General features: G+C 44.3%; 1 protein-coding gene across 1 annotated transcript in view; it reads right to left on the reverse strand.

Moving 5' to 3' along the window:
* The window catches only part of LOC129385735 (tissue factor pathway inhibitor 2-like), a 33,203-nt gene extending 12,365 nt beyond the window's left edge, over positions 1 to 20,838 (reverse strand). Inside the window, exons 1-3 of the mRNA XM_055072778.2 lie at positions 20,585 to 20,838; positions 14,491 to 14,697; positions 11,371 to 11,535 (exon numbers count right to left, since the gene is read on the reverse strand). Of these exons, the coding sequence (XP_054928753.2) occupies positions 11,371 to 11,535; positions 14,491 to 14,697; positions 20,585 to 20,624 (412 nt within the window). The 5' untranslated portion in view covers positions 20,625 to 20,838. The remainder of the gene's footprint in view (positions 1 to 11,370; positions 11,536 to 14,490; positions 14,698 to 20,584) is intronic.
* Between the last annotated feature and the right edge of the window lie 2,713 nt (positions 20,839 to 23,551).

Here is a 23,551-nt window from a genome sequence, read left to right on the forward strand (position 1 = left end):
AGGTATGTCCTCGAAAGCCGCAGTAATAGCAGATAGGCCTCGACGAACGCCAGGCAGAGTAGTAAGGCGGGTTTGGTGCTCGGGTGACGAAAGGTGCCAGGTGATCGGGAACAGGCGCAGGTGGTGTGATTGGAAACGGCGCGGCTGGCATTGCAGCAACCTGGGCGTAAGAAGTCGGTTGCGGGCAAGGAGAAGCGTTGGTATAGTTGGCGTTCTGCAGGGAGGCCAATTCCTCCTTAATGATGCCGCGCAGGTCAGTAGTAGCATGTTGCACTTGAACGCTGCTGCAAGCGGGTAAGCCCTGCCGTTGCAATTTTTCACGAATTATGGCTCGATTGATAGACCGGAGCTCAATACTGTTTGCCAGGGGGTGGTCGGAAAAGTTTGGTTGCAAGCGAATTGATTGTAGGGTGTCCAGGCGCTGACAGATGGGGACGACGTCCGACACCGCCGAAGGGTTTTGAGCGGCGAGTGCATTGAAGGCAGTAGATCCTATACCCTTAAGAAGGTGTCGCACGCGGTCAGTTTCTGGCATGTCACTGTCGACACAGCGGCAAAGCGCGAGGATGTCCTAAATGTACGAAGTATACGACTCACCATAATACTGGACGCGCTCAGACAGCCTCTTTTTCGCAACTTCCGAACGAACCGTGGGTGTGCCCAAAATGCGCCGTAGCTGCTCCCTGAAAGACTACCAATCACGGAAGTCTCTGTCGTGATTCAGGAACCATGTCTTGGCTACTTGAGAGACGTAAAATGATAGGTTGTTCAACGCCGATGTCTCGTTCCAGTTGTTGCACTCGCTGACACGATCTTAGTTGTCGAGCCAGTCTTCAACGTCCTCACCAGGCAAGCCAGAGAAGATATTCGGATCGCGATACCGATTGTTGGCAGGTATAGGAGTTGGGCTGGCTGGCGCTTGAACCTAGCTGGTGGACGCTGCGGGCTGGTCTTGCGACATGTCGGCCTCTTGGCGTAAGCGGCGTCTCGGATGTAGCTCCAGGGGAGATCTGGAACAGGATTGAGGTCGAAGGGATCTTAAAGCGCCTCCGCCACTTGAAATACCATGGTCGAGACGACGCTTTATTCCAAGAAAGAAAAATGGCGCCGACGCAAAAATTAACACGAGCCGATGATTGATGATGGCTTTGTACAGATTAAGATGAAGTCCGCGTAAGTGTTTACACTATTAGATAATTTGTCAAGGTCATTCTGCAATACTCTGCTCCTAGAAATGCAGGAAATATTTATAAACTAAGCAGACCTCGGCAATATTTCTGATGAATGAATAACGGACGTTGATAAACCAATTATTTAAATGGGAAGAAAAAACAGAACGAGAAACACGAAGACTCAAGCACTTATACATTCAGTATGCGATAGAATGAATGTTTTATTGAACGCCACTTTGCGGTCCTTCGTGGTTTCGGCTTCGAGTACTGTTTACGAGATTTGCTGCTGCGTATGTTACCGTGTTTTGTGATTAAATTGGTGCCGTTTCTTTATTGCGATAGCAGTTATATGGCCACTTCAAGCGAGCTTTCGTAGTCGACGTCAGCGTTGCCGTCGCCGTCGCCATGATGTTCCGCACATAGTCCAAGGGCGATAATACCACCGTCGTCGTGCGTCATATGCTGCATGTCCAAGTGAAAGCAGGCTAGGGAAGCCGACGATCGCGGCTCAGTCTGGCGCGCGTGAACGAAGAAAGAGGATAGCAAACAAGCCGTGTTCCGTCGCGCGGAAGGTCGCGGAGGGATAGGAGGGAGGGAGGCGGGGCAGCGTTACGCTCCGGCACGAACTGCGCATTTTGCTACCGGGTGCGTGGGGAAGTGACGATCGTGGCTCAATCTCGCGCGCCGTATATGTAGGAAAGCGAAGAGGCAGCGCGAGAGGGAGTTGGGGTGGCTTTGAGTCCTCCAACAGGTGCATATTTTGCATGGCCGCGCGTGGAAGCGCGTGCCGTATCTTGAAAGGTATCTGCAGACGGCTCATACCTTCTTGCGCGCTGTGTTCTCGCCGCTCTTGCGTAGAAGCGATAGACCACGCTAGCGTCACTTCGCTCGCTGCAGCTGCCGGTTTCGCTCACACCAACGTTTTGAGAGCCCGCGCTCATTGAGCATTTACACAATCTATGTGAAGTTTTGCATAGTCATAATATTTCTTCATCCAACGTTATTTGCATAGCCGATTTCAATGCTCCTGGTACTGATTGGGCTTCTACGAATGTAAGCGGACACGAAGTAGCTATCGGGCGGGATTTGGTCCACGTTTCATTGTCCTGTAGCATCTACCAGATCGTTCAGGATTTCACTCGGCAAACTTCCGTCCTTGATCTTGTCGTTCTTACTACATCTCTTTTTAATGCCGGTCACGAATGCGATGTTATTGATGGAATATCTGACGACAATGCTGTCTTAATTTCGGTTTATGGCATCGTCCCTAAATCCCGCTATATTTGCCGCACATTTCCCAACTTACACCGCGCTGATAATTTGGCTATAACAGACGGCCTATGTGATTCGCTTCATGAGTATGAACTAATAAGTACCACTAGGGATACTAATACCTTGACAAGTTTCTTCGAAAATCTTGTCAGTAAGTGTATCAACCTTTCTGTTCCTTTAAAAACAAAGAAAATAAACACTGAAATTCCTTGGATGACTAGGGATCTTTTGCATTTATCACGTCGTGTTGCCAGATTACGTCGATCGAGACGCTGTGATGACTCAACAAAACTCAACAAACGAAGTTAATGCTGGCTAATGCCCGAAAATTTTGGAAAGCTATCCTACCACCTGGGTCATCCTCGGACACGTTATTATCTAACAGTGTTGCAGTTTCTCATTTGCAGACAATAGCTTCATCTTTTAACACCTACTTCCACTCTGTCTTTGCGGCTGATAACTCTGTAACCCTGGTTTTTGATTCCGAACCATACCCTCCAATCGACGATATATCACTGCCTACTTTGGGTGTACTTAACTTAATCCTAAACTTAGACACCAAAACGTCCTGTAGTCCGGACGGTATCGCAACTGTTTTTCTCGTTCGATGCCCACTTTGGTGGAGCAGATATCTAACAATGATGTTTAGAAAATCTCACTCAACCGCCACCATTCCCCCCTCTTGGAAACTTGCTTCAATTTTGCCCTTACTTAAGTCAGGTAATGTTCAATTGTTATCTAAATATAGGCCAATATCATTAAGAACACACTCATGTAAACTACTCGAACACATTATCTTTAAACATATTATAGAATTTCTTGAAACTAACAAACTTTTATGCGCATTCCAGCATGGTTTTATACGTGGTCTTAGCACTATAACACAACTGACAGAATTCGTGCATGACAGCAGCTCTTTAGGCATAGGTGACCAGATTAATGCTGTTTTTATTGAATTTACGAAAGCATTCGACACTGCCTCACACCCTACACTTATGCACACGCTGTTCGCTATACTAAACATGCATCTTTGGTTGGCTGGATATCTGACTTTCTTTCCCAGATTTCGCAATACATATGTTTCAACTCTGCTAACTGACCCGTGATGCCAGTTTCATCAGGGGTTCACCAAGGCTTAGTACTGGACCCTCTTTTATTCCTGCTTTATATTAATGATCTCCCTGTGCACACCTCACTTAACATACGCTTTTTTGCAGATGATTGCGTTCTTTATCATACAATTGAATCTCCTACTGATCATGTTGCACTTAGTCATTATTTTGGTGGCTTCTGTAACTGGTCCAAAACATGGCAAATGAATATAAGCCTTTCCATAACGGTCCCCATGTTCTTTACACGACAATCATGCCCTTCCTTCCTTGCCTATGCCTTTAATAATATCACTTTAAATAGAGTGTTCGAATTCAAATATTTAGGTATCCTGCTAAGGCACGAAATGTCAAGGTCGAAACACATTGATGTCACCTGCAGCAAGGCCCTTAAAAGACTAGGTTACTTACATCGTACGCTCCTCAAGAAACTAAAATTTTTACATATAAAGTCCTCATTCGTCCCATCCTCGAATATGGCTGCGTTGTATGGAACCCTTGAAAACACTGTGACGTCAAAAAACTCGAATCAGTGCAAAGACAGTGCGTTTTGTTTGTAGGAGTTGTGAGAAGGAATTTCTGCCGTCTAACTCTCTTCCCCTACTTGGTCTCACTCCTCTTGCGGACCGTCGCAAACTTTAATGCCTAAAATTGCTTCACACTTTAATCAATTCTCCTCGCCTCTCCTCTCTAGATAACCACTTGACTTTCTCCAAACCTTCATGTACGAGAAGTCAACATGCTCTAAATATCTCAGCCTTTTTTGCCTGAACTGATTCCTTTAAACACATTTTTTTTCCATCAACAATTGAAGTCTGGAAATTATTACCGGGCAATATCCGTTGACCAACACGGAAACAATTCACGCAAGCTTGTTTATAAATTTCGTATGTTTGTTGTTCATCCCACTTGTGCAATAGCGTCATTGAGGCTGTGCTATGTACAAATAAATAAACAAAATAAATAAATGTGTTCATCTTTGCTTGTGCACGCTGACACTATGCTTGTTAATTCACTGAGCAGGCGAACGTTTCCAAGTTGATACGGCCGATAAATCTACTATCCTTACTTCGTGTAGCTGTCTACCAATTCGCTATCGCAATGGATGCTCCGGATTTCGGGCAAAACTGCGACTTTTTTTTTGCACAGTTTCTACGTTACTGCTTTGGCTGTAGACCGGGCTCATTTGGACGATAATGCTGAGCAATAGAGAACCCCGCATGCCACCAACGTCGCGCGCGACGAGAGAAACAGGAAGCAGCAGAGGTCACCATGGCAAGCAGGCTCGCGTAGCCGGAAAGCCCACGGGGGGTGAGAGATTGAAAGAAAGCTGCAGGCCGTGCTCCCGGCTTTGACGGCGGCACGCGCTGCGCGCGTCGTGGCAGATTTACGGACGAACCGCACCGCACGCACTCGGTCATGATTGGCGCGCCGTTCATGGCTGTGCTGACGTCATGAAAAGCGTTCGTGAACTTTTGCCTAGTGCGGCACCCGCACCTCTTCCCTCTCATTGGCTGATTCAAGAGGACTGACGTGTAACGTCTTCACGGCAAATATGGCGCTTGTTCGAAGCAAAGCGGAGCGTGAAGCCTAGGGCCAAAACAACGTGATGATGAACTGCTGGCCAAATTTCTTTAACAACGCAGCAAACCTTTGTACCTTTCCTGACTTCTCCAGTGCGTGCGATCGCCAACGCACACAGACGGAATGCAGGCAGTGTGTTGTATTTTCCTGAGTGTCAGAAGCACTTAAGCCGCCGACTTCGTGTGTATTTGCGCCGTTTTTCGTGTGTGTATTACAAAAGCGAAGGCCATCCCATACACGTGCATTCTAAGTGTGATACAAGTCAACTGTCTGCGGAAATTAAAAGTGGGCGGTTGCCGCACCCAGCCTAGGCGATTTGGGTGCGTTTTCTGCATTCTGCTCATAGCAGGAAGCAGTGTGCATGTATGTTTGTATAGTGGAACGGCAGTCTCGGAAACAATAGTACGATCAGTAACAGTAAGCTTTCTTGCATGGTTATGGCTGTCATTCGTCATGTGCTATTTCATGTCAGCTGTACCACCTGCTGCAACACGTCGTGGTGGTTGTGAGCACCCACAGACCGTGTCACGTTCGAACGCTTGGGTTCTTCTATATGCGAAGCATTTTAAGAAAATATAAATTTACAATATGTGCCATGTGTCGTCGCGGTGCTAGGTTTAAATGTGTGCGTTTTAGCAACGTTCGCATGCGCCAAAGTGAACCGCGCGTAAATGCTGCCGATAGCTTTCTCAACAGAGAAGCTGTATCAAACCGGCCTTTTCTCTTGGCAAACGTTTGGTTTGCATCGAAAGTTTTCTTTATATTTTACACACATATTTCGGCGAGGCGAGCTTAGGGAACACGTTAGTTGCATGTTTCGTGAAATGTGGACGCACCTGATAGCAGTGGTGTCATCAGTGCAAATTTAGGGCAACCTTCATTTGTGTCCCGTGGGCATTATTGCCATTAACAGTAATATTTAGGTGCATTCTTAGATCACGCAAAGTGAAAAGCTTTATATTCGAGTGATACAAGAAACTCGCATAATGGTGACCTAAACAGTTCGATTTATGCTGACGCCCAAGCGCACAATCTTTTGTGCAGAGACCAGTGGAATGACAGCTTAGCATAATATAGATGAGACCTGTCAGGTTCCTTTTCATTCCGACAAAGACACGTGCATGTAAAAAAAACGCACTGGTCTCTGACCAAGAAGTTATATCAAAAACATTATAGGCAGTGAAAGTTCTGTTAAAATCACGAAATATTTCCAGCAATTCAAACTCATTGTCTAGCTGTAGTCACCTAGTAATTCAAGCAGTCACCCAAAGAAAACTTTCCTAGAAATTTGTATATATGCCTTAGTTAATGTTGTGGTCCCCAGCTTCCATCTCTTTTGTTGGCCTTCAGTTATACGCTAACATAATTCGTTACTAGTTCCAGCGTAAGCTGCCTGTCAAGTGCTTTAGGTTTTATCTCACCATTTATTTTACCGGCAGTCAAAGCCTTAAAAGGATTTGTGCCCAATGAGAATGCCTGTAAAATAATTTGCTGGTGCTGTTCCAACTAGATGTCACCTTCCATTTGACGGTGCAGTATGATGGGTAATTCAAGTGGCTGTCTCGTTCATCTTAATTTTGCGCCTTCCGAGGCTCAACTGTTAACGCTGCCATTTGCCGCTGCGCCTTCGGACACAAAAGAGACACGTCTGCGCCTCTTCTCATTTCTTCTCAGGCTCCGGGCCCCGGTGCTTTGCCCCTTAGGATAGAGCTGCGGTCGCATTATGAGCTGCAGTGAAAATTGTCGTCGCGGAAATACTTGCAAATGCGCCGGCATTGGTGACATGACCAAAGTCAGCCAGTGATAATAAATGATGAACTGCTGGCCAAATTTCTTTAACGTAACTGCTCGCTGCCGCCACAGTGTCCACTCATATTGTATTAATCACGTTGTTTTTGACAGTGTTCTAAATTTTCTTTTCATATGAGCTTCCTGCATATATGGACAAAATGCCGCAGCGCCAAAAGATTTCTGTGTTATACGAACGAGTGATGAATGTCACCACATCATCCCAGTGCTTGTGCTAGTAGGACACGTACAGACGCGTGCAATATGACTTGCAACACCCTTGGTCGAGGTCCAAGAAGCTCCAAGGCAGCGCGGCGGCTCTGACATGCGAAATAGAGGTTTAATAAATACCACTACTCGAAGCTGAGCTTAGGTATAGAACTTAGCCTGTGTCTACTCAGCCGTACAGTCTTGGAGCCCCTCTCGACCAAGGGCACCGGTATTACAGGTCATATTGCAGGTGACTGTACATGGTTAGTATGTTTGTCTGCGTTGGGTTTGTCCGTTGAACAAGACCGTTGTTCTGTGTGCGATACTACGTTGTGTGTCCGAATCATGCACGACAAAGCCATACTAACTCTTCTACAGCACCGGAAATGAACTGGTCACTCATGGTCACTCATGGTCACGGGAGATAGGCCATGGTGTAGGACAACAAAACGGAAGCAGAAAGCTGTTACGCAACCTGCGGTAGATTAGAGTACCGCAGCGGTTTCTGTAAAGCTAGCAAGATAGTCAACCCAGACGAAGGCCCTTCGGTTACTGTTCGATGACCGTAGAAAGGGGCCCAGGAGGTCGACACCAACTTGTTCAAAGGGTCGATGCGGAGCAATCAGTCAGTGTAGAAGACCTGATGGAGCACTTGTATGTATCTTGTAACGTTAGCATTGATCGCAGCTGACCACGTATATTTTTTATTGTGTGGCGCATCTGCAGCAAGTGAAAGCGCCCTTGGACACGCTGCAGCGTGCTGGGGAACCCCGGATGACCCGACGTTATCTGTATGTAGACGACCAGCGTAATCCTGTATGGAACGCATCATCTCACTGGAAAAGCTTTCCGGCACAACAAGGCGGAAGAACAAGCAGGGTTGCACTCGCCCAGTAATTTGCTTTATTGAGCAGGCTGTCACGGTTAGAAAGCGGACCACTTGCTTTAGAAGCGCGCCGCGACCAAATGTTTCCATGGTTAATTCGTCCCGCTGTTCGTGTTGCAAAGTGGTAAATCCAGGACATTCCAGACCAATATCAACCAGACCGTCATCAAAGGTGTTTTTATCGGAGTGTGTCGTTAGCACTGGTAGGCAACAAACGCGATAATATATGTATGTATATATATATATATATATATATATATATATATATATATATATATAGTCACAGCTTGACTGCGAACACTCCGTTTGGTTACCAAAAAGTAGTATTCTCGAAGTCGTAAAACCCATCGTGCCAGATGGTCAGACTTGCCAGCCAGCATAAAAACAAAATGGTCGTAGGTGATTTGAATCGGCGACCGTAAGTGCAACATCGAAATTTCTGAATAGCGAGAACAGCCGCGAGACAGTCTTGCTACGTGACAGCTTAATTTCACACAGAATTGCTGAGACAAGGACTGCCGTTGTACGAATGCTGCTCCGACGCCTATCCTGCTGGCGTCAGTATGAATATTAGAGGAAGAACGGTCGAAGTGATAGAAGATAGGGTCGCAGAAATGGACACATGTGATAGCTTGTCGAGTTTACAAATCGAGAAGGCAGCTCTTGAACTGCTACCGCCAACCTCAGGGATTGCTTTTTCCAACATCTTTTTCTCTCAGCGTTACGCCATCATTGTTGTGAAGATGGCGATGGCTCAATTGCGGTTATTGCAACTTCGAGTGCCATAAAAATGTTTTTCGTCGATAGCATATATTTTAGCGTGTAAATACAGTCGCCGGCCTAATTTTCCTCTGCAAACAGTGGTAGGTTCTCCAGCCTCATGCCTTCGTTCTCTATAAATGGTTCTCTATAAATGCCACACCGACCCGCTTCAAAGATAGAGTCGTGCGCCTTACCCACTGGGTTTAAGCACTGGACTCATCAATACCATTTATCAGCTCGGGTTTTGGCGCGAATTGTGATCTAAAATGAGTTATTTTGTTCGATGTAATTTTGCGCTACCACCATTCAAACCCAGGGATTACCGGAAACAAACTAGGACAAATGCTCACGCTACTCAGCTACGAGAACTGTTCTGCCTGCTTGCGTTGCTTTTTCCAAAGTTCAGTTTATATAACACTGCTACTTTAGCGTTTAAGAAAAAGGCAGCATCACAAAGTGCCAGAAGTCTATCCGTATTTCAAAAGATAAATATTAGCAACGCATAAAGTGTCTCGGGCAGTAAAATACTGCACTCTTGTGCTTGTGTTCCTCAGCTCTTCAGAAAAGCTGTTCCATAAAATACCGCGAAGGTTTTACAGGTAAAATTGTAAAATTAATATGAACCAGTGTTACAGATTATATAAAGGTTCACAAATAAAAGAACATAAAAAAGCAAACACTAACACACATACACTGGAACAGCGCGGCTTTAGCGTCTCTCATCTTTGGGGAATGCTTGTAGTCTTTGCTGCGTAAGTAAAGTTTCATTAATTTGTTCTTACCAGCTTGCGCCGTTACCCATTCTACTAATGCACCTCTAGAGCGTATGATAGAGCCTTTGAACGTACACATAATATTTTCAAATAAGGCGAACCTTGCAGCTCAGGCTTCCACAAAACGACAGTCTATAAAGGCAAGTCAGTCGTTTCTCTGCCGAAATGCGACGCATATTTCACTTACATATGTCACGCCTATGTCACACGCATACGATTACATAGCATTATTACATATTATTGCATTATTATTATGAATATTTAATCATAAAATTATATGAACAATTACTGTAACTATATAAGAACTAAATATATAATAATATATTTATTATTATTATTAATCTTATTACATATAGTATAGCACACTATACTTAGTACGTGGAAGTAATCCTTGCTTTGTTTGAACTGTGTCGTTTCATAAGACAAACTCTAATAAAAACCTAACGTTAATATAGTCCATTGTCCTTACAACAATACAATTAGCCGTTGTGCAATGAAACGATAGAATAGTAGCTGTGAAAATGGGAAAAACAAGTACCTGAGGACGAATGTTTAGCTGATAACACGAACACGTAAACTTCAACCAGCACTGGTTGACGCTTACTAAACTCGTCTACCTCTTTGGTTTATCTCGAGCCTGAGAAATTACAGTTCACATAACGGTTAATTGGCATGCTTTACTCTCTCTCACCGCTGTCCCTTAGCTTTGCAGCTGGCTTGTCCGGAAACTGTGAACAGTGATATGGACCGTGCTCCCAGCTTTTTGTTGACTTTTCACTATATCGCTCCAGGACGTACGATAGAGGGGAAGCAAAGCTCCTAACTTAATTCAAACAACGTTGCTGAAGATCGCCACTTCGAACAGAAATTACCCTAATAGCTTTGTCGCTTATCACAGCCACAAAATGCACTGTGTCGCTCATTTTACCAAGTCCCTCACGTTTAGTGCACCCTTTGTTTCTGAATAGTTTCTCACTGTTGGCTGGCCCACTTGGTTCTTGAGCACTATTGAGGTTAATAAATGACATTTCCAGCTCACGAATTAATTCATTTCGCATTCGCAGAATTTCTCACCACTTCTTATTTCAATGGGCCATGTTAACGCTATAGTACCTAAGTCACTCTGCTAATCAAAACGATGCGTAAGGGCAGCGACGCGCGCACAGATGGCAACTTGATGGCATGCATCACTGTAGCGTTGTGATATCCTACGACTATTTGTTCTATGATGACATCAGTGTCAGAGTCATCTATGTCGAACATAAGCTTCATATGTCGGGGTCACATTGGCCAAATAACTTGCAGTGAATTCCAGTACTTCATTAAGAACAAGCTAACAATATTTGAGTTTTCAACGCTAGGTATTCATTCTATCATATAGTTTATGTACGTTGTAAAACAAACCAAGTTGTTTCACAATTGGCGAACTCAAACATCATAGGAGCTAGACTATTTTGGTACTGTAAAGGAAATGGCAAACATCCAGCTATAGTGCCATCAGGAGCACTTACACGTCCTGAGAATAGATGCTGGAGCTCAGTGATAGTGCTACTCAGTCACAGAGCTTCCTTGAGCGACAAGTGCTTTGCCCGTTATCCTCTTTGAATCATCTTTGTTTCTTTAACTACCAATCATTGTTTTTAAACTTGAGTTCGTCTTTTGTAAGCTGTAACTGACCAGGTGCGCATTCATCTGTTTTACAGGTATGCTTGCGCGTAGGTGAAATTGTTTTATCAACTTAATTTCCTGGCTGTTGACTCAAGGCGTCCTGTTCGCAAGAAATATTCTAGGCAAGAAGGAACTAAAGCGCTTACCGCATTTTTTCCTGCACTCTTGCGAAGTTGCGAAACCCCCTCTGTAGCAGCCTGTGTACATCTTGCAGCCCTCTTGCACGTTCCAGTAAAACCGTGTAAAAGAAGCCCTGCAGCGTTCTTGATGGGGTTGGTCATGGCATAGGGGCTTTAGGTCTTTTTGCTTTTCTGCGTTGCCGATTACAAAAAGGGGAAAGAAAGGTTACATTTAGCCTTTGAAGGTGTTCTGAACCACCCGTCAGGATTGGGGGGGGGGGGTGAACACATTCAGCGAATAGCATACGTTGTTGTGAACATTTCAGCCAAACTTTCCAGTCGTACGCGGCGCGCGGAGTTCACAACGGTGGGCGCAGTTCCTTTTGTTTTCTTCAAACAACCTCTTTTCAGACAAAGGACTTCTTTTCACCCGTTTCGAGTGAAGCTTTATACCAGCGACTACCACATGCCATGATGTAGAAATCTATATTGCTGAATGACGACATAAGTTCTTTCCGGCCTGAAGCTCATCCTTTGTTAACAAGGGGGCAACAGAAGCAGTCAGGGCTAAGAGTGGACGCACCACCACGTGATAAAACATGACGCTGCCCACAGTATCGGCTATGAAAACGGCCTATGGTAATCATGACCAGAAGTATATCCGTGCGTTACGAGCAGTGGCTTCCAGTTTTCATTGAAAAAAGAAATGCAGCATTGAAACCAGGTGACAATACCATAGATCGGGCCCCACAACCGGCGTCATTTTTTTCTGAAGACCTTGCAAAGGAAGGATAAATATGGTCCTCTTAGTGCGTATGCATGCACTAGGTATTCTTGAAAAAATATATTTGAGTTATATGTTACTGGGAGGCTCAATTCTCGTCTGACGGAATTCTTTATGCTTCAAAGAAAGGTGGTTCAGGACACTTTTTAACACTGCGAATCTCTGCTCGTTTACAAAGTAGAGCACTCGGATTGCAATGGTGCGCATGAACAGACAATAATGCTTTACTTCTACGACTACAAATACAACCGCGTGCTTAGTTCAATTGCTTCCCACGCAGTATGTAGCAGCGTGGCACATCTCTTTCAACATTTGTGAGTAATGTCCTGCAATCAGTTTCAGATAAACACGGGGAATGTAGCAAAAGCATAAAGATGAGTAATATTCTGTAATATCCCTATTTTCTCACCAACCAAGGCAAAAGCAAATGTAGGCCTACTGTACAATGCATGGGCATTGCCTCACAGGAAACGATACGTAGATCCAAAACAAAAAGAAACAAAGTTTAAGATATCCCGAATATTTAAAAAATAATTCATGGTTCAGTGAATTCATGGTTCAATGATAATGTAATGTAATGAGAATGTAATAGATGGTTCAATGAGCAATCGAGCGTTATCATAGGTGCTCGCGTAAGTTCTATAATGTACACCACTACTCGCATCGCACAAGTAGTCAGCTTAAACGAAGCTCCGCGACAAGATAAGCAAAAGGTAAAATCAGCTACAACTATCGAGATGGTTCTGATGCATGCAAGCGCATCTTGCGTGGAGCGATAACACTCAACGCTTGTTGGCCGGGGAAACACGGTCATCAAACAATATAAACAAGTACGCCTCTCATTATGACTACGTGGCACGATTTAGTTTGGTGGTGCAAGAGAAGAGACAGACGAAAAACCATCGGTATTGCCAGGGTCCTTGTATGTAGCCAAGTATTAGTCAGCACCCAATGATATGATTAGATAGTTCTAGTTTGTAGTTTACGGTGCATTCTGTTTAGAGTAGCGTATGCGTCGCGATGTGGTATACTGACTGCTTCTCAGCATGAAGCTAATGTGACTCTGCACCTTATCCTTCCAGCAATGGTAGGCAAAATGCTACTGTAACTCGGCAGCGGAGCGGGACAGTGCGTCCGCCTGGTTTCCGCCATTTTTTGCATTCAGAAGCACCCCACGTCATTCGCATCTCTTGAGACCTTCTGACAATATGCGCGCTGGCCGCGTATGTGCCGTCGACACTGTCTCAAAGAGAAGACGATGACGTCAGCGCGCCTTAAGTGCAAGTACGGAATGCTATCGCAATAGTGCTGCCGCAAGAAAAAAAAAAGCAATTCAGGCCCGTCCTGCTATTCATAGACGACTCGCATTAAATCGCGTTTGTCTATTATATACATGCAATAGGGGCTTAATCGCTCCGAGGCTTGGAAAACATTTATTAAAATATCTAGAATTATTTCCTATACGCTTTCACAAAACGATTACGTTTACCAAAAATTGAAATAACACTGCGAATGTTTGCGTCCAAGCTTAACTGGAAGCGAGAATTGCTCACTATTTGACTGAAACGAAGAACTTATAGCAGAGCAAATCTGTAGCCCAAACGTACTTCAAAGCTCGAACCTTCCTGGTATTCAACGTTTTCTCTGTTGTTCTCAGCTATTCTGCACATCAAAATGAAGTGGTGCCAGAGTGATTAGATGTCATTCTTTCCTCACTTGCCTTTCGTTTTCTTCAATCAAGCGCTTTCTTTTATTTCTCTGTATTAGAGCATGCATACAGTAGAGTGCTCATATAGGTAGATGCACAACAACAAAATTGTAATATGAAGTGTACAGGTGATTCTTTCTAGCATTCAGAGGGTTCCTTTACTTGCCTGTTCTGCACAATAGTTTGACTGTACCACTTATTCCTCACTTTTTAGAACTACAAAGCACATGCTTATTTAAGTAAGTGTAAATTTTGAAAAGGTTCATCAAGAGCGACTTTAGGTGTATTTCCCACCAGGGAAGTACAGGTACATGCGGCCAATTATTGTAGCATTTCTAATTCACAAGGAGTCCGGTGTCCAACACAAGTTTCGGGACGCCTCTCTTATAATTTTGCCATAAAATTATTTGAGATTCCAAGTAATTTTACATAAAGTGTTCAAGAAATATTTGTGGATTGAAAGCCTTCAATGCGGTATGCATTTCATGGAACCATTTGGGTTTTTTTTTTATTTTACCGTTGATTCTCAGCGTTACGGCCAAAGGAACATTCATTTGGCACCTAACAGCTCGAATCTTGCTTTTGAAACTCTTTGTCTGGTATTCTTAGTTAACGTTTCATGATTGTAGTAACGTACCAGAGAAATACAACTTACCGCATTTTCTCTTGCAGGCAGCTTCAGTGCGGAATCCATAATCGCCCTTACTGCAACTGCTATGTTTGCGGGGCTTACACCGACCTGAGTTCTCACTTAAATACCACCGGTCCTCTAGTGCTGTACAATTCTTGATATCAGCCTCCAAATCGTTGGGCGGACGACAATCTTCAGGCAATCGACGGGTTTTCGCTGCAAAGCATGTAGCTGAAACGCACAAGATCGGGGAGTTAGATATTATATATATATATATATATATATATATATATATATTTGTGTGTGTGTGTGTGTGTGTGTGTGTGTGTGTGTGTGTGTGTGTGTGTGTGTGTGCGTGCGTGCGGGCGTGCGTGCGTGCGTGCGTGCGTGCGTGCGTGCGTGCGTGCGTGCGTGCGCGCGCGCGCGCGTTAGGTTCCTTGCAAACGGTTGACATCTATATAGGGAGTTAATGAACACCATCATTAAAATCCAAAGCTGGCTGCATCAGTGGTACATGCACGCTTTGGTTATGTATTTTTGCGGACGCAATTTTTGTGATGTCCATAATTAACAAATTTCTTTTACCGAGATTTTTTAATTACGCCATTAGTGCCCGCCTGATTGTGAAATTCAAGACAAATGTATTCGACAATTTATCTTGTTCGACATTTGTAAAGAATTCATACGTGGTGATATTCAGTTTAAATCTAAATTAATTATTCAGAATCAGGAGTCGACCGACACAACTATCCCGGCCTAATTAACGCAGCTGATTACATTTGCCATTGTATAGACGCCGGGCGAAGCTGATGATAGCTGCGCTCCTGATCTCGGCCACAAAAAGCAAGACTAGCTTCCTTTTTTTCGCCTCCACGGCTGCGCGATGTGGGAGCTTCTCCTCAGCGTCGAGACGACCTTCTCTGAGTACAATGTCTGAGTAGTTCGGGAGCAATAAATGCAATGATGAATATTGCTTTGTCGTCAACCTCTAGAAAGCACGCATGTATTTGTCGCTCTCTGACGCCACTGAGGACTTGCATATTTGTGTCATAGCATCTGAGAAATGGTCTACCTGCATGTGCGTCGCACTTTGACGTCACTGATTAGTCCACCTGCATAACTACATAAAACGACCGCGCAAGTGTCTTGTTAATATCTCATTGTATTGGAAGATGTAATTATTATGTGTTCCGGCAAGTGCACTACCGCAACCCTGAAACTACGACAGTGACTGCGAAGATGGAAAAATCGTAGCTAACGATAGGCTGAGCACGGTGGAGGCTCCAGTTCCAGCTTCACCACCTTTTGGAACAGCAGCCTGCGACATGTTTTCCTTCAGCCGCTTCGCGCCGTTAGTGGAGTAGGCAGACAAATACTTCCAGCGCAATGTGGAACGCTTTTGATACTACGTCCATGCCACGCAGGTCGGCGAAAACTGTATGGTGTAAATGCAATTTAAAAACAGTCCTCCCACATGTTGAAGTAATTGTTGGCCTCAACAAAGCCCGAAGCGATACAGTACGTCAAGCTTGTCACCGCTGTGAAAGAGCACTATTCACCGAATCCCATGGTGATCGCATGCAGAACGATTCTCGTTCAACTGTCAGCCACAGCAAGAAAGCGAACAGGTTGCAGCGTTTGCATTAGAGCTGAAAATAATGGCTGCATCATGTGAGTAAGGGCATTATTTCCTGATACTTTGCGAGATCGTCTCGTTGCCAGACTAAAACACGAGATGGCGCAAGGCGAGCTTCTAAAGATCAGTACCAAGATCTTCCGAACTATGTCCTTGCCAAAGTTGGTAAGCTCGCTCGCAACAACGAAGATTTATAGTAAGCAACTGAATGAGCTGAACCTTGTCCAGCAATCCTAACAAACAAACCAATGGCTACCACATGGATAAGGGCAGTGAGAAAAAACCTGGGGTGGCAAGCTGAGTCACCAGACTGTTTTTGTAGTCTATCGACAAATGTCGCCGCAATGTGCACCTGTTCTCATTACTTAGCGCGCTAGCTAATCTAACAAAAACCAATATATATCTACACGAAATCAAAAACTTGCTCATCTCCATCTCTTCCCTGCGCCTGGTGGCACTTTTCCCTGTGCCGACGCATAGACGTGTAGACGGCAGTGAGCTTGCTGACCTCATCGCCAATTCCGCTGCATCACACGTTTCACGATTCATTCTTGCTAGTTCGACTTAGATAAAAACAAGGATGCGCGCCACATTCTACGCTCAGTGGAATGTGGGTTGGACGCGGAAAAATCCGACTGTTCACAGTATACCACACCCTTTCTCGCGCCCAAAACCTCATCGCACAGCTCGTCACGGCCCACGCCAGGTTATCCTTCTATTATATCCGTTTCAACCTCTCCCCACACAGTAATTGTGCGTGCGGTACGAAATACACTGACGTGCAACACTTTTTTAATTAATGCCCTTTAATTTATCAGATACCATGCCAGCTCAATTACAACTACGCGATTACTACAATGCCTGCACATTATAAAACGCTTCAAACAGACAAACGGAACAGAGCACCTTTAAGTCATCGCTAGCGCGTCATATCTCCATTCACATTCCCTGCGAGCTCTTGATTCGATGCACATACCATGCACGAGTTTCTCATCCTCATGTTTTCAATTTTTTCCCTTCTTTTCTTGTTTTTATTTCGCGCAGTTCTCAGTTTTTGTTTAGAAGTCTCCCCGTTTATGTTAACCAGTTTGGAGCCCACCTCTGAGGGCACTGCAGAGGGAATGTCTGATTTCACTATTGCTTATTCTCAACTTCATTTCGCTCGTCAGCACCTACATGGGTCAGTTCACTTTTACTACCCTGGGCTTTCGTTTTCTCTCTTTCACCCACATGACTTTTTCTTGATCTTTCTCGCCTGTCATTTCGACCCAAGATTCATCTTTCACCAATGAGTTCCCTATTTCCAGTTCTTCCATTGGAGCACAGAGTCATACTTCCCACCATGCCCAACCAGCCGGGCTCTGTTCATGGCACACTGAAGGGGCGATTTGAAATGTTTCTTTTTTTCTTATTCATTGTCTTTTCTTTCCTTATCTTTTTGTTTCACAGCTCCTTTTCACCTCTTATTCTGCGAAAAAACCAACCGGATGGGTAGTCGATACGCTGCATAACATTCAATGCAGACTTCCTACGCATTTGTAATCAATTATGTGTGCTGACCTCTAATTCTATTGCTATTACGACTACTCCTCGGCACTTGTTAGTTTACACAATTGCCTTTTTAGTGAATGGCCTCCTGAGTTTGCTTCCCCCTTTCATTTCCCTTGCATTGGCTTTAAACCTGTGATACCATTGGTGGTGCAGGTTCCTTCACCTTTTCTTAAAGTTGTTTTTGTCTTGAGGGGCACAAAAATTTGCCGTAACCTGCCCCTTTCGTAGCACTATAGTTGTCGCTAAATTGAGATGTTTATTTCTTGCATCGCTATTGAAGACGCATGCTTCTGGTTTCTTTTGGAGGAAACAGGAAAAGAGCGCAAGTAATAAACTCAGAAGTGGTATTAAATGGACCCTATGCCAAAGTAATAAACCTCTTTGAAACTACAGCGCTAATGATCCAATGATTTGGACGTCCTGCCGAAAAGTCATTGATGGTAGACCGGTCAAAATCCGTTATATTTGCCTTACCTTTACATATCTCATATTTGTGCCATCAAATTCTAACTGCCGCATTATTTTGCCGACCGGTGTCACTACATATTCACTGTGCTTGATCACAAACAATTCGTGATTGCGAAATCAAAATTACAGTGAAAAAAGGCGGGCTGAGTGCTCGTGACTTGGAAACGTCTCTAAAGAAGCTAGAAATCAGGTCACCTAAATTTCGGAGCGAATACAACGCTTTCCCATTATTGTACTTAATCACCAAAAGTATGTTTTATTTGTTCTCTTCACTAGGCTACACTTTGAAGAAGTTCTTGCTCGGTGCGTTTTAATATTCACAGTTGTAAAATTGTTTGAGTGACACTATCTATTTGAAAATGAAATTCGTTGTAGCTGCTTCATGCCATTTACCTCTTCTCTTCGAAGACAGTACGAGCATCCAAGAGAAAGACATTCAGACACAAAATGCTTCCGCCGAAAATGGTAGGCTACAAGCACGCCACGGTCTGACACCAGATCGGTAAACACGCCCGCACATTGTCTTGCGTTTCAACTCACACTGTCGTCAACTCGCTTTCTAAGCTTCCTTCGCAGACATAATGACTGCTTTCAATGGCTACTATGGATAAGCTATCAGCCACACATGCACAATGACTGGGCTGACTGCGTGAAACCGAGACACGAGTCCTGACGCTATTCCGTATCATCTGCCTCTAACTGTCCTTCGGGTCGTACCTGCACCTGAGCCCGCCAAGAAGCCCGAATCTGCGGCGACCGGTTTAACGTGCACCCAGACTTTCGCTCTTCTGCGCCCCGCCCGCTTTCCCGTGCAGGTCGTCTTCAGCACCACTAGTTTCCACGTGTCTCTTCCTCGGCACGGGCCAGCGAGCGGACACTGTTCCTCGAGTGCTCGACTCTAACTGTTGAGATATGTCACACGGAGCAAGCAGACGTCTACGACGTCACACGCCCTCAGTGCCAAAGACAAGAGGCGCCTTGCACGGCAACTGGCTTCTCTGGCTTGGTCAGCTTCAGGCTGCGTCATCAAGCGAGCGCGCCATTGCAATCTCACCAAGGGCATCACAACATTGCCCTGTGATCTCTGCCGCTTTCTAACCGATTGGCGGGAGGGGCGTCTGCCTGTTTCGCACACTTCTTGCAACAATGCTTTGCCCCACCCGTCCGCAGTGCTACTTTCAGCCTCGACCACTAAAAACTTTGTTCGACCCCTTCGCTTCCAGACGGACTTTATGTGGAATGCGTAAATTAACACACAGAACTGCCGGCCCCGTGCAAAATCTTTCTTCTTGCTATTGCGCTTGTTTTCTATATAAGTTTCGATCGTACATTGCCTTGGGGAGGGGTGGGGGAGGTGGCGAACAACTGAGGCAGCGTGACAGCCAAACACCGCAGCGCCAAGGGAAGATAGCACAGCTTGTGCATTTGGGATGCGGGTAGGCACACGATTACTCGCCCTATACGACCACTCCATAAAACATCGCTACTATTGCTGGCAGGTTTCAACAAAGTGTTGCTGTGGCGGCTGCCCCTTCGGTCTTAAAATACTAAAAAAAATCGAACACTCTAACAAAACCAATGGGCAACCAACTAGTCCTATATATGAAGTAATAATAAAATTAACACGTAAAACCAAAAAAGGTCAAAAAGCACGTTCGGATCATCTCAACACTGCCGTACCTAAAACCCACAATGTAGCTGTGAAACCGACCACTAAAGCAGCCGTCTTTTTGTTTAAATTCCACGTATATAAATAGGGTGCTTTACCCAACCAGCATGCTCCCGTTTGTACCATTTTTGTACACTACTCGCAATATCAACCATATATTTATCAATGTATGTACAAAATGTACAAAATGCCAACTTGAATGACTGTAAATAACCGTCCTTTTTCATGATTTAAGCCTAGAGTCAGTAGTCTCAAATGAATCTCAACATAATAAATACCGTTCTTGCTAACTCTATATAGTACCGATGTATTTACTCTCCAAAGACTCCGCATATATTACAAATAACAGCAATTTTCACAATACTATGTCCAATTTCTTTTTATTTCATTCTAATAAGCATCTTTGTCATCAGAAAACAGCGAGCATTGCTTGTGCATCGCTTAATCCACATTATGCCGCGGTCGCGATACGTATTTATTTTCTGTTTCTTTTTTTTTCGTTTTTGTGTGCGTGTGTGTGCATGTTTTTCTTCTGGCTATTTCTATATGCCTTTGTACGTTGACGATCGTATATATGTTCGCACCTTGCATCACATCTACAAAGGCAACTACAAATATTACCTCAACTTAAATTTCGCAAACCGCGGACAACAACCACAAACACAACAGCCCACATCGCTTATGATGGTAGTACATCTATGCGTACAGGAACTTGCAATATTTATAAAGTTTAACTTTCCAAGCTCCAGGAAATTCTTGATCATGAACATAAATACAACTGTTAGAGCACTTACCCCATAACATTGCAACAGAAATCACCAGTAAAAGACGCATTCTTCCAGGTGCGCAGCGCAAAATCTTTTGTGCTTTGACACTCGAAATGTACAACCTCGCTTATAAAGAAAACTATATAAATAATCTAACACGGTCCTCCCACGTAAAGGTATCAGAGCTACCAAAAATATCCGTTGGGAAACAAGCATCAGATATTTCAGTTTAATATTAAAGCTGCACCCCAAGTAGCGGACCCGGCGTCTGTGACATTATCTTGACCCTACAATACTTGGTTAAAAAAACATCGCTGACGTTGTTCAGCTGTAAGGCTAGGTAAGACATTGTTCTCCAAAATAAGAAGTGAGCACGCGTTTGTTCTGGCAGCGCCTGCAAGAAAGGATGGATCCATTGTTTAATGACGTCATGAAGTATCTACATTTTGAAAACACGACTGATTCCAAAAAAAAAAAGTATCTGGGTGAGTTATTTTGGATGCTCTGATCATTCACAAGCAACTATGTTCTTTAAATGGAATGCCAGTACTGCTAGTAAATTTTTTTCAAACTCTTAGGCTAGAAGTGAAGTGGATTATATTGTGGTCCAATCATTTGCTGCAGTTATCGACTGCTTGCTGCACTTATTTAATGCGTGGATCGCGGTAGTACCACAAGGGCTATGACCAGATTGGCGATTGCATTTTTTCTAATCGCTCGTGACACGCTGGTCTCTTAGAAACGTATTCAAGGTATCACCTTGTAAAAATTGTTTGCAGACTGATGGTTGCTGTTGCATGAGTACTAACACTCAGAATGAGTTACGTAATGATACCACGGCATTTGCTTGAAATATATACTCTCCTGCAAATGTCTCCGCAATTCTTCGATTAGGAACCCGAAACCGATTCTTTACTTAATCGTTTAAGATGAGCTGCCTTAAACCATGGCCTAAAGGATATTACCACTCTGCTGCTACGTGCAAAATACCGGAGTGGTGTTGGCGGCGAGTCATCCGCAAACAGTTCAGCAAACGGAGAACCTCGTTTTGATGTCAGCAAGGTGGGACATGTTGCGGAAAACAAAAATGCAAGACAATCTAAACCTGTGGCAACTACTTTCTAAAAACAGCTAAACGCATACCTGCAATACTTGGTGTTACAAAAACCAATATAAACATCCCTGCTATGGAACGAACCTGCATAAAACTGTTATTCCTGACTGTAGAACACATGATCACTCTTTACTGAGTGGGACGATAAAGCGAAAAATATTTTACCTCTAATATTTAGCTACCATTTGACAATGGCAAAACGCGAATCGTCTGCAACGGTAAGAGGCGTGGTACTCAAGAAAAGGCGTACAAAATTAATTACATGTGGCGACGACGCCTTCAATTACCACCCTATACTTCGCGAAGAGATTATGTGTTTAGACTACTTATGTTAGAACTAACTAAGAAAACTAAGAGTAAGCAAGAAGGCGAAAGGGGAGAGAACACTGTGGCCAATGATCAGGTGAAGGAAATCTGCGTTACTCAACTTCTGGCATTTCAAAAATTCCTTAACTCCTACTCAAAAGCATAATATGCTGGTATTGTTTGAAACAGAACTGTTATCTTCCCGCAACGTATAAAAATGGTACATCAAAATATGTGGATCTCGCGCAGTGTGGGAATCGTTGTAACCGAAGCTTTGTACTCTGGTTGCTTTGACCGGCGATAATTAGCGGTGATGTTGGTGGTGAATATGTAATTTCTTCAGCGTTTAGTACAACACGAGCGTGGTGAGTTGGCGTTAAACGTTACCTTGCGTGCAACGTTGTCGTTTGCGTATAGTCCGCAGAACCCACAGGGAGACGTGCTTGCTTGAGGCGTTTTCTTGTGCGTCATTGTTCATAATCTAAGAGAGGGTTGGGCACTATCATTGCTTCACATGGCACATGCACCGTGGCACATGGGCGTCCAAACTTCAATTGAATTATGGGTCTGTACGTAACTCAATAGTTTTTTTTTTATTGAATGTACACATTGTGTACATACATTAGAGGTCTGCACCACGTTTCGCTGCGTAGCAAAGATGGTCCTGTTCCGCGCGACGCTTCTTTCGGGGCTGGGTGTCCTCAACACTGAGCGCACGCTTTGGAGCCATTTTTTTCTAGCCCGCGTTTACATGCTCCTTCTCCATATCATGTGGCCAGCTCGCGGTGCAGACGCCAACTCCAAGCGCTCTCTTCAGGCTGTGGACGATTGCAATGTTTCCACTATCAGAACTCGGCATGCGACCCCCCACAGCCCAGCACCAGCATTTTATTGTCGCATAGGAAAGCAGGTATGCCACGTGCTATAAGCACAAACTTCGAAACGCTGACGCGGCGGCGAGCCCGAGCTAGACCACTGAAGCAGCACCCTGAAAGTCATGAGAAGAGGGGAAAAAACCTTCTTTAGAACACGCTACCAGTACTCTTACTACAACTGCTGGGAAAAAACAGCTTCGTGGAAATTTTGGATGTGAACATGCGTGCGGTGTGCCGTCGTTTTTAGAGGCGCGCGTTGGTGTTCTGCAGTGGAAGAATATATATATATATATATATATATATATATATATATATATATATATATATATATATATATATACATACCTTGTAGCACAATTACAATAATTTTGAAGGCGGTGTGCACTTGTGTAGCTGGTAGTAGTTAAATTATCCCTCGATGGCAGCAACCGGTTACTAATATTTCTCATCCTCATAAGCCCTGAAGTAGTTTTCACTCGCGTGACGTGGCTGGCATGAAAGCAGTGCGCGAGGCGCCGCAGTGGGCCTATCGGCTGTGGCATTGAACTGCTAAGCAGGAGGTCGCGGGTTCGATTCCTAGGCGTGGCTGCTACATTTTTACCGTGCAAAAAACGCCCGCGCACATACCTCTGAATATAGTTTTCGCAATGAGAGCGACGCTTAAAACAACCGATCTTCTGCAATCATGCCCACAATCAG

Source organism: Dermacentor andersoni, chromosome 7, assembly GCF_023375885.2.
Source record: "Dermacentor andersoni chromosome 7, qqDerAnde1_hic_scaffold, whole genome shotgun sequence".
Lineage (NCBI taxonomy): Eukaryota > Metazoa > Arthropoda > Arachnida > Ixodida > Ixodidae > Dermacentor > Dermacentor andersoni.